This window comes from Molossus molossus, unplaced genomic scaffold (assembly GCF_014108415.1).
Source record: "Molossus molossus isolate mMolMol1 unplaced genomic scaffold, mMolMol1.p scaffold_m16_p_3, whole genome shotgun sequence".
Taxonomy (NCBI): Eukaryota; Metazoa; Chordata; class Mammalia; order Chiroptera; family Molossidae; genus Molossus; species Molossus molossus.
Genome location: NW_023425366.1, coordinates 9,224,087 through 9,235,641, shown reverse-complemented (window position 1 = coordinate 9,235,641; position 11,555 = coordinate 9,224,087). Strand labels below are relative to the sequence as shown.

The 11,555-nt window shown below is 42.2% G+C and overlaps 1 protein-coding gene across 1 annotated transcript in view; it reads right to left on the bottom strand.

Moving 5' to 3' along the window:
• Positions 1-800: 800 nt before the first annotated feature.
• Positions 801-11,555, bottom strand: part of PLCXD3 (phosphatidylinositol specific phospholipase C X domain containing 3) — a 146,829-nt gene continuing 136,074 nt past the window's right edge. Inside the window, exon 3 of the mRNA XM_036280793.1 lies at positions 801-954. Within this exon, the coding sequence (XP_036136686.1) occupies positions 801-954 (154 nt within the window). The remainder of the gene's footprint in view (positions 955-11,555) is intronic.

Genomic DNA, 11,555 nt, shown 5'->3' with positions numbered 1-11,555 from the left:
TCATTCATCATTTTTCATTTACTGGGCATTTGCAGGACAATATTATTAAGAGATTCTTGAATTAAAATAGCAAACATCTCTTCCCAGTCCCCCCCATTTAGAGTTGGCAAAAATAGTTCTTCCAAAGAATAGTTTACTCTATATTTATAGCTGCCTTAACTAGAAATACGGTGAAACACTATTAATTTCATATAACACAAAACCACTGATTATGGTCTCCAATATTACTGATGCAGGGAAACTGATTAGATGCATATTTTCTATGACCAAAAGTTAGCAACGATTGCCCAATAGCAGATGACTACAGAATATTATACCAAATCCCACACGACAAATACATTTGAGTACAACAATGTGATAGACGTTCTGTTGGGACATTCAACTGTTTTCGGTCCCATACAGCATCTCATTAAGAAGAGCGAGCCAGAGGGGAGAAAAAAGGTTCAATTAGAGGATACAGACAGCATAGCAGATCCAGGTTGAAATCAGAAACACAATCAAGTAAACACTCATAAATTATACATTACAAAAACTAAATCTGAAAAACAAAATTCACTGGTCTTTTTAAAAATCTCTAACACTAGAATTAGATTTTGCTCCTCAAATGGGAAATGAAATATTTATACTAATGCAGACTATGATCATAACCACTCAGGAGATAGATTCCCCCTTTCCCACCGGCTGCCAGCCCGACTTCCCTCAGAGACTCAGTGAAATAGGAAGATCAGAGTGTTTCTAGATAATGTGCCTAATACAATGAGTCTTCTCTACCTTATTCATGAACGTTCAAAATGGTACTATCAAGTGTTGGCCTCTCCCTCATCAAAGACATAGTTGAGCTTTATGACAGTGCTGATGAAGTCACCCAGTTCTACAAAGTCGGCCGTGACAATGTTGATGCCGCTCTCTCCAGGCTTCTGCGTGCGGACCCACTGCATCATGGCAGGAAGAGCCCTGAGGAAGGGAAGGAGAAGAGATGTCACAGAGGGTAAGAGACGGTGCTTTAAGCTCACGATTCTTGGGCTTCCCTTTTGTTTTCTATGTTATTAAAATAAGTGCCCCTGCCTGGCCCCTGTGGCTCAGTGGTTGAGTGTCAACCCTGCACCAAGAAGTCGTCGGTTTGATTCTCGGTCAGGGCACATGCCCAGGTTGTGGACCTGATCCCCGGGGGGGTGTGGCGTGCAGGAAGCAGCCAATCAATGTTCTTTCTTATCGATGTTTCTATCTCTCTCACTCGTTCCTCTGTAAAAGCAATAAAGGAAAAGAAAATTAAAATCAATGCTCCAATTATAGAGTGAAGAAAAAGGGCCAATGGACAATGGTAGATTCTTAACCTCTGCGGGAGCAATATTCACCTGGTGTCTGCGTTTTGGGAGATCTCAGATGCTGAGAGAGCTTAGAGTAAAGCTTCTCCACTAAGAAAACATTCCGGCACTTGTGTTTTGGTTTGCCATGGTGTGATAGCCAACTCTGCAAAGCTAGGTGTTGGTACAGTCAGCAATGAATACATGCACTTAGCAAACATTTATCATAAAACCTACTATTTTCCAGAAATGTGCTAGATATTGTAAATAGACACAACAGCAAAAATCCCTGCATTTAAAGAGTTCACAATTTGGTGGTGGGCAAGGAAGAAAATATTAATATAGTACAGTCAGGGCTCATTCTTTTCAACACATTTACCGAGCACCTATTATATTCTAATCACCATTGAAGGCACTTAGAAAACTTGAATGAACAAAACAGATAAAAATACCTACCCTTGTGGAGCTTACATTCTAATAAGGAGAGATAGACATTAAAAAATAATCATAAGTAGTTTATCTCCCTCCCCCCACAATGGACATGAACAACAAAGCTGGGGACAGGGCGGGGAGGGAGGGGGGATCAGTGGGGGGAAAAGGAGAAACATCTGTAACAAAAATAAATAATTTAAAAAAATAAAAATGAATGATACACCCTGAAAAAGAAAAAGAAAAAAATTTGTTTTAATAAAAATAAAAAAGGTGAGAAGGAAAAAAAAAATCATAAGTAAATTATATCATTTGATCGAATGGAAGAGGTGCTATAAAAATGAAGCAAAGCAGGGATAGGAGGGTGCGCAGGTGGGGAGCAATGGTGCACATCGCAAGTTACAATAGGATGGTTTGTAGGCCTCCTTGATAAAGGGGCATTTCTGCAAAAGATGGAAGGAGACACAGAAGTTAGTCGTGTGGATTTCTAGGTAATGCATTTCAGCTACCACCATGGCCCTGAAGGGGTACCACGCTTAAGCCCGGGAAAGAAAGGGAGAGACATGAGAGCTAATGTCAGAGGTTAATGAGGACCGAGGGTCGATCCTGTAGGGCACTGCAGGACACCCTCAGGGCTCTGAGGTTCATTCTGAGCGTACTGGGAGCCTCTGGAAGGGCTTGAGCAGAAGATGTATGAACTGACTTTCATTGCGGAAGATGGTTCATGACCATGACAGCACAGAGGAGAGTCACCTAGCCCAGCCTGGGAAGTCAGGGAAAACGTTCACAAGAATGCTCCCCGAATGTGGTGGGATTAGCACCATCTAGCTGAATAAAGGTGGGGTGCGGGATGGAGGAAGATGGAATGCATTTCTAGGCAGAGGAAATACCGTTTCTTTATCGACAGCAGTATGTGTGTCCTTAGGAGATGACGCTAACGTACAGACACAGGTGGTCTTAGTAGTGATGTACAATGTATTTGACAGCACATTGAAGTGAAATCTACCATGACTGGAGAGGGCAGGAAGGGGTCCATGACAAGGGGATGAATACACTGAGGCCTGAGAGGTGATCGTACATTAACAAAGAAAGTGTGAGGAAACACTTGTGAACATTAAATCCGCAGATAAGGTGGAGAGGCAAAGAGAGGGGGAGGAGGAGGAGGAGAAAGAATGACACAGTTAAGAATCTCAGAGAAGTTCTATCACAACATTTAAAGATGCTGGGGAGATAGGAGAACCAGAGGGTCGAGGGCTTTTAGAAATCTAGAACAGCCAAAAGCTGTTAACCAGGAAAACGATATGCTGAGACGTGTGATTGGGAGAGATCAGTTGCATTCAGTATAGACAAACAAAGAGAGAGGGAGAGACAAGGGGCAGGGATTACCACTGGGCAGCTGTTGAAGTAATCCAGACCACAGACAAGAGTATCCTAGGATCCAGTAAGAGATATATTTGAAAAGAACTGAGGAGAGAAAATGGCAACATTTGATTGGTACGGATTGGATGGAGATGGAGAGGGAGGGAGAGGGCCAGATTTCTAGCAGTATTCTGGCAGCTCAACCCTTCACTACTCCCGGAGAGAGGGGGTGAAGGCTTTCCAGTGGATGTGCTAAGCTCAGTCTGAGACGCATTGATTTGGGGATGACGTTGAAAAAACATGAGTGAGATCTCAATTGTTAGTTAAGTCGAGTCTGATATTCAGGACACAGAGCTGGTTGGGAGCCATAACGTAGACCAGTTAGTGCTGAGAGAGTGAATAAAATTACCTGGGAAGATGCTGTAGAGGAGAGAAGAGGAGCATCCAAAGCTCCGCAGCATTTAAAGGAGGAGTAGAAAAGGTGATTCAATAAAAGAGAAAGAAGTAGGCACAGGATAGGAAGAAAACCAGGAGCATATAGTGTCCTAAAAATCCAGGAAAGAAGAAACCATGCTTTTTGGGGTTCATGAGGTTAGAGCATGGGATGTGATACACTGTGCCTACTCCAGGTCTCAGAAAGAATATCTCATCTAAACAAACTCAGTTCACTCGGGCAACCCTGGGTCGACTGCCTTGAACTACATTAATCTCACGGTAAAATACCATAGAAATTCTGATCCGTGTTTTTCAGCATATACGCTTTTCTGTAACACACAGACAGAGGAGGGTCCGGTTGGCTCTACAAGAGCCTGTAATGAATCTAAAGTGTCCGATGCCTTCAGAAAATAGACGGGCAGGTGAAGAAATGTGGTCCCTCATGGCAATCGTTTTGGAAGAGTGCTCTGTCTTAAGATGAAAGTATCTGGATCCCTCGAGCACAGACACAAGGGTCTTCAAGTCATTAGAAGGACAGACGCTGGGGCAATGCGTGTGCAGCCACTCGGGTTTGAACTCCGCTGCGTTCTCTTCTGCACTTGCTAGAGCAGATGGCATCTCCCTGCTGTAAGTAAGTGTCGCATCACCTTGGCACTTTGGGAAAGGCAGACACTCTTTGGAGAGAGGAGCGGACCAGTACATTTCCTGGGAAGAAAGGTGGTGGACAGATGTACTCAGCTTGAGAGGCGAGATGCTGAGGCCAGTGCTGATTCTGTATTAAACTTAATTGAATGTCTGTTTCACTCGATCCTTAGGGACTGGGGTACTAGGTCATGGAAGGATCCCAAGGAACCAAATTTCCACCTTAGAACCGTGATCATTCCAGAAGCACCTCCTCAGCTACCCTCGTCTGCTTCAAGATTAGAATCGCTGGCCCCGAATCGAGAACAATTAGTTGCTGTTTCCGTGGAGAGACATTAGGAGAACACACGCGTGCTCTTCTGTGTCTCTCTGTAAAATAGATCGCTTTGAGGGCTATGAAACATCCTTTGGAACAGCCTGTAGTGCTCGCATGAAATATAAGTTTTACATTGGAAATACCATTTCTCCGAGTAATGGGAATATTTCTATTATTCTGTTTAGATATACTTTCCCAAAGTCAATACAACACCAAAGACAAAACAAGCAATAATGCCAAATTGAATCTCAAATACTCAGAGAGTCTTAAGTAGAATTATGCTGAACAAAAAGATTCAATATACTGGATTAAAACCAGCAAATGCTGGTCAAGCTACAGGAATTATTTAGAGAAGCATTTTTAACCCTTTTTCATTATTGTCCCCCGATATGGAGACCTTTACTTTTATGTTTTATTAAATTTATTGGGGTGACATTGGCTAATAAGATTATATAGGTTTTAAGTGTGCATTTCTAGGATACAGGGTCTGCGTGTTGCATTGTGTGCCCACCACCCAAAGTCAAATCATTTTTTGTCACCATATATTTACTCTTTACTCTTTACTCCTTCCCTCACCCCTTTTCCTCTGGTAACCACCATACTGTTGTCTGTGTCTATGAGTTTTTGTTTGTTTTTCTTATTTGTTCACTTGTTACTTTCAGTTTTGTAGCTCACATATAAGTGAAATCATATTGCTCTTAGCTTTTTCTGACTGACTTATTTTGCTTAGCATTTTCTCAAGGTCCATCAATGTTGTCACTATGGCAGTATTTTATCTTTTCTTATGGCTGAATAGTATTCCGTTGCATATATATGTACCACATCTTCTTTATCCAATCATCTATCAAAGGACACTTCAGCTATCTCCATGTTTTGGACACCATGAGTGATGCTACAATGAATCTAGAATGTGTACATCTTTGCAAATAAATGTTTTTAAATTTTTTAGGTAGATACCCAGAAGAGCAGTTGCTGGGTCATATGGTAGCTCTATTGTTAATTTTTTGAGGAGCCTCCACACTGTTTTCCATAGTGGCTGCACCAGTTTACATTCCCACCAGCAGTGAATGAGGTTCCTTTTTCTCCATAACCTCTCCAACATTTGTTATTACTTGTCTTGTTGATAATAGCCATTCTAACAGGTGTGAGGTTCCATTTGCATTTCCCTAATAGCTTGTGAAATTGAGGATCTTTTAATATATCTGTTGTCCATTTGTATGCCTTTTGGGAAAAGTGTGTGTTCAGGTCCTCTGCCCATTTTTTAATTGGATTGTTTGCTGTTGAGTTGTGTGTGTTCTTCACATATTTTGGATATTAACCCCTTGTTGGAACTGTTGTTTGCAAATATCTTCTCCCATTTGGTTGGTTGCCTTTTATTTTGTTGGTGATTTCATTTGCTGTGCAGAAGCTTTTTAGTTTGTTATAGTCCCATTCATTTGTTTTTGCCTTTACTTCCCTTGCCTTTGGGATTAAATTAATAAAAACTTCTCTAAGGCCAAGGTCCATAAGTTTAGTACCTATGTTTTCTTCTATATAATTTATTGTTTCAGATATTATATTTAGGTCTTTGACCCATTTTGAATTAATTTTTGTGTATGGTGATAAACAGCATTATTGTTTCATTCTTTTGCATGTGGCTTACCAATTTTCCCAGCACCATTTATTGAAGAGGCTTTTTTTTTTTCTTCTTTGCATGTTTTGACTTCTTTGTTCAAAATTATTTGCCTATATACATGCTATTTTATTTCTGCCCTCCCCCCCAGGGAGTCCTTTAAAATATATTTTCCCAACTCACCAGAGATAGACTGTGTCTGTTTATGTACTGTGTGTATATTCTTGCTGTACATAAAAAGAGCAAAATTTCTACTTGCCCTCCCTATTTTTGCCTCCTTGGGGGCAACATCGACATTGAGAAGGCATGGTCTGTAGCTAATTCACAAGTTGTGATATACATAGCGTTGGACAGATATGTAATTAGAGTGAATTGAAAAGCCTACTTCGGTGGCAATAAAATATTGGTTCAGCATAACACTTTTGCTGGTTTGACACAAAGTGGTGAAAATTTAATTTTTTCTAAATCATCCATTCATTCAACACGGATGTGTTGCACACCGGTGGCACCCAGTGTAGCCCTCGGAGTCCAGACCGTCCTCGTCTCTCTCAGAGAGATGCCACACCTTGGCCCCAGTCCCTGTCATGCTTTTCTACACCCAGTTAGACCAGCCTTTCCCCAGCTGCAAGTGCTATTGCAAGGCGTGGAAACCTGACACACCTGCTCCTCAGCAGTGAGGACGAGTACTCCAGCTTCCCTCACGCCATCTGCCACTCACAGGCCTCTCGCCACCATCCGTTGCTTCTTCCTGTGTGCTAATTTGTCCCCCAGGAATATGGGCATGCTTGCATTTTTCACCAACACAATCCATGGTCTCTATTCTCAGTGTTTTTTCAGGCCATTCCTCTATATGAAATACTATTCCTTCTCCCAGTACCATTCTTGGTCTGACTAATTTCTGCTTGGCCTTCAAGATTTGGCCCAGACATGATCTCAATTCCTTCTTTCCACATCTGGTTGATAAACTCTTTTTAAAATTCTTTATACTCCTTACGCATAGTTCTGTGACCGTGCATTGCACATAGCATTGAGATTACCCATTCCCAAGACTATTTCTAACAGTGCTGGTACACTTCACAGAAACTGAAAATCATGTAGTCACTAATATATCCCCGGTACCTAACACAAGCCCTAGAACCCCAAAGGAAACAACACAGTTGTTGAACTAACAACCTAAATGAATTTGAACCAATCATGAATATATGATACAACAATTGTGGGCATAAGATTCCATGGGAACATAGAATATGAAATAATTTATTTCACTTGGAAGAAATTAGGAGGAATTTAAGGTATGCATCACAGAACAGGTGACATGTGAGCTTAGTCATGACTCTTTACATGAAGAAGGGGGCATTTCAAGGAAGGGAACAGCACTTGCAAAAGCACAGGGGCTACCTGGTAAATCTCATGACTTACTCATCTTGCAGGACTGAGACTTTGTACATTTTATCAGCCCCTTCCCATTTCTTCCTCCCTCCAGTCCCTGGCAATCACCATTCTGTTTCTTGCTTCTATGAGTCTATATTCAATTTCACATACAAGTGACATCATACAGTATTTGTCTTTCTGTGTCTGGATTATTTCACTTAGCATAATGTCCTCCTCACAAGACTGTGCTATATTACTAAACTTGGCCGAGAGGGAAGATCCTATGTTACGTGTTCTTACCATACACACATAAAAAAGAACAAAAGTAATAAAGGAGGTGGGAGGGAACTTTGGGAGGTGATAAGTTTACGGCCTTGATGCTACCATCAGAGTATATACTTGTCCCCAAATTCACTGAGTTGTGTACATTAAATATGTACAGCCTTTTATATATCCATACAACCTCAATAAAGTGGTTTAAAATAAAAGCATATGAGCATGAAGGAGATGATCAGATGAGGATGGACAAGGTAGCCAGCGAGTAGGGGCTGCGGAGGTGTGGGGACAGGAGGAGGACTGACTGGAGTATGGGAGGAACAGAAAGGTATTTTGGCCAGTTGTTAAGGACCGCCTTTGACATCCTGTGGAGTCAGAGCGTCATTCTCTATGCACTTGAAGGTTTGTCATTGGTTTTGTCCAATTAAAGAAGAGTTCTTTGATTTCCCATGCAAAGAAGAATCTAACATTAATTCCATACAAAGTGTATCATCCAATGACACTGTAACTTGTATTCTCTTCACATATAATGAGCTCCTTATCTCTCTTTTGAAGTTCTAAGATTGCTATGAGATCGTATAAAGCATTCATTCGTTCATTCATTCATTCATTCATTCATATTGCCTCCACCTTTATAGACAAAAAATTTCTAGCAGGCATTTGAATAATGTTCACTAACATTATGAAGAAAAGTATCTTAAGTGAAGTTACATAATCTGAGGTGATTATTAAATTCCCTTTGAATTTCTACATTAATAATTTAGTGACTATTTATGGAATGGTCTCCTTTGGTATAGAAAGATGGGATTATACAAATACTATAATGTTGTCTTATAAAGGCCCCTTCCCTTTTCTTATTCTCTGCTCGATTTATAGTGTAGATTAAACTGTTTACTTGTGAGACTTCACTGACTACCAGGAGACTCATTTCAAGATAAATTAAGAAATCAAATAAAATCATAGCACATACCTAATCTAGAGTCAGACTATTTCTACTCAAGTAGAAATAGCACCAGAATTTATTATGAGCAATCAGTTAACATTCTAAGCCTCAGTTTCACCATCTATTAAATGGGCCTAACGATGGGGATTCAAGCCGCTGGTGCATGCAGAGTGCTTGGACAAGGGCCTGGCTCTCTGTAAGCGGCATTGCACTGCCTGTCCACCCGGTGACACCTGTGCACTGCCGTCTCCAGGAGCTGCAGAGTCTCGAGAAGGCAGGCAGCAGGGAGTTCTGAGAACACCCGCCATAAGGCAGTTGTGACGTAACAATGCACCTGCTGGATTTCTTTCCAGCTTTCACAATTCCAGTCAAAGTCAGAAACGGGGTCAGGGGATAAGCTGGTGCCGTCAGGGCAAGACTGGAGGAGAGGCTTTGGGAGAAGGATCCTGGGGGGCCATTTGTTCCTGCGCACAGAGTTGTGGCAAACGTCCGAGGATGCTTTTCCCATCATGGATTCTAAATTAAGGGGGTAGCAGAGCAGGTCCAGAACTAACACTGGGAACCTGAAGCCTCAAAGCCCTTCCCTGGAAAGCGGAACTCTCCTGAGGAAAGGCGTCGTCACCCAGATTTCAGCAACAGGCAAGTCCGCAGGAGTCAGAGCATCTCCCTCAAGCAAGCAACAGGCGGTGAGACGGGAGGGCCAGCGCTCTGACTCCGGCTTTGAGAACTGGCTCGGAAAAGATTTGCAGGAACAGATTCAGGAGTGGAGGTGCTGAGATCAGTAACCTGCAATGTGCTGACCTTGGCGTATTAATTCATATCAGGGTCACGAGATTAATTCAGTCTCCTACTCAGAATGCTCCGGTCACCTCCCCGGGCTTAGAGATGAAAGTAAAAATCCCTGACTGACCGACAGAGCCCTGAACAGTGGCCGCCAGTGGCTTCCCTTCTGTCATCTCCGGTCACCTCTCCCCTCCGAGTGTAGCCACGGCCCAGTCCTAGGCCATCCGGCAGCCTAATTGTCCTCAGAGAACTTTGTAAATGCTGCTGTTATTTGTTTGCTTGCTTTGCTTTTTGATTATTTACGAAGAGTGGCTTTTGTCCTCCGTCCCTTCACTTGGACAACTCATTCATCTTCCAGGTGATATTTTAAATGTCACTTCTTCATGACACCAGTCAGACTGTAATTACATTGATGTGTGAGAGCAATATCTGTCTCCCCAACCAGACTGCAATCTCTCTGAGCGCCGGGACTGTCAGTTTTCTCTGCTGTATCCCAGGCCTTAGCACAGTGCCTGGCAAAGCAAGTATTCAATACATACTTGTCGAATACAGGAACAGGTTTTCCTTTTAGAAACAAAAGCTTTATTTTTAGGATAGAAGTACAGCGGTAATTGAATTCACGAAAAGGCTACTTTTCCTTTCTGTCGATCCTGCCACAGATGTTCATTTGTGGATTCACTGCTATTTGTTTGAATAAATTAAAAAGAAAAAAGAAAACTAACGAAGGATTTTAACTTTTCTATACTTGGTCGGTCATACTTGTGAATTTTCAGTCTCACAGTCAATTTGCAAAACAATTTTCCCTGCATATGCATCTAACCATGAGATTCTGTGTTAGTGATAATAATAGCATGTTTATCGTCTTTGTAAAAATAAAGCTAATCAGAATTAAAGTTAATGCATCAGATTTCTTTAGTTATTATCAAGGTGTTATTAATTTTAATTATCAAGGTGTTATTAATTTTAACTATTAAATATTATTCCATAATTTAATAAATTAGATTTAAATGCATTAGACCTTTGTTAGGAAGCCATGTGACAGTCACATGCGAGGGTGCACGGGTGCAAACGCAACACTTTGCCAGTGAATGCATTTTATATATGCTACTTTTCTTCCTTTTATTGTGTAGTAATGAACGAACAGTTGTAGACAATAAAACACACGTCTTTTAGAAAATTTTATTTGAGTGCATTTAATTTTGAATAAAATGTTTCTTTTAGAAAATGAAATAGAATCTTCAGAATCACTTCCTCAATCACTTCCAGAATCACGTACTCAGTGAGGAGCACGACCAAGGCCAGGGCCTCGTACTGCTGGCCCCGAGCCCAGCCCCTCCTGAAAAACAGACTTCAAGGACCATGATCACAGGTCTTTCTTCCCCCGAACCACTGAGTGAGCCAGGAGAAGCTCATTAAAATCAAGTCAGATGGATTTTGAAATGTGATTTCCTGTCCATCTGGACATGTCCGAGAGCTTGGGACTTTCACGTGAATCTCTAATGAAGAAAAAGACAAAACGAAAAGAAACTCTCGGCGCAGCTTGGACTTCGGTGCCAGAAGCACCGGGCACAGAGCAGGGCCTCTGCGCGGAGGGTCGGACCCGGCGCGGTCACCTCAGGCGGACCCCAGGTTGTAAGTCGTAACTTCTGCAAATACAGGATGAACAGTTTTTGCTAAAACTGCTTCTGTGCAGGAAGAAGCATATCTGATGCATGTCTGATGATAAAAGGTCCGTTCAGAAAATCTTTCTCCACTGAAATCGGACTTAGAGGACTAAGTCCCGTGCATCACCTGTGGAACGATGTCCTAACTGGAGACTCAGAAGGCCCGGCTCTCCTGGATGGAGACCCGAGTCCTGCTCGACCTCTCTGACCTGCGCTCTGCGCTTCCCAGGCTAAATTACTCCAGCTATTTAAACACAAACTAGTGCACGGCACCACTGGACATGCAGTCAGTCTGAATTCTTCGCTCCATAGCTGTGGGAGGGAAATCCCGCTGCCCGGGTCTCTGCTCAGGCTCCGTGTGCAGCTTGATCAGCGACCCGTTACCAAGTACCTCGCGCCCCTCTGGGCAGCTGTGCACGGT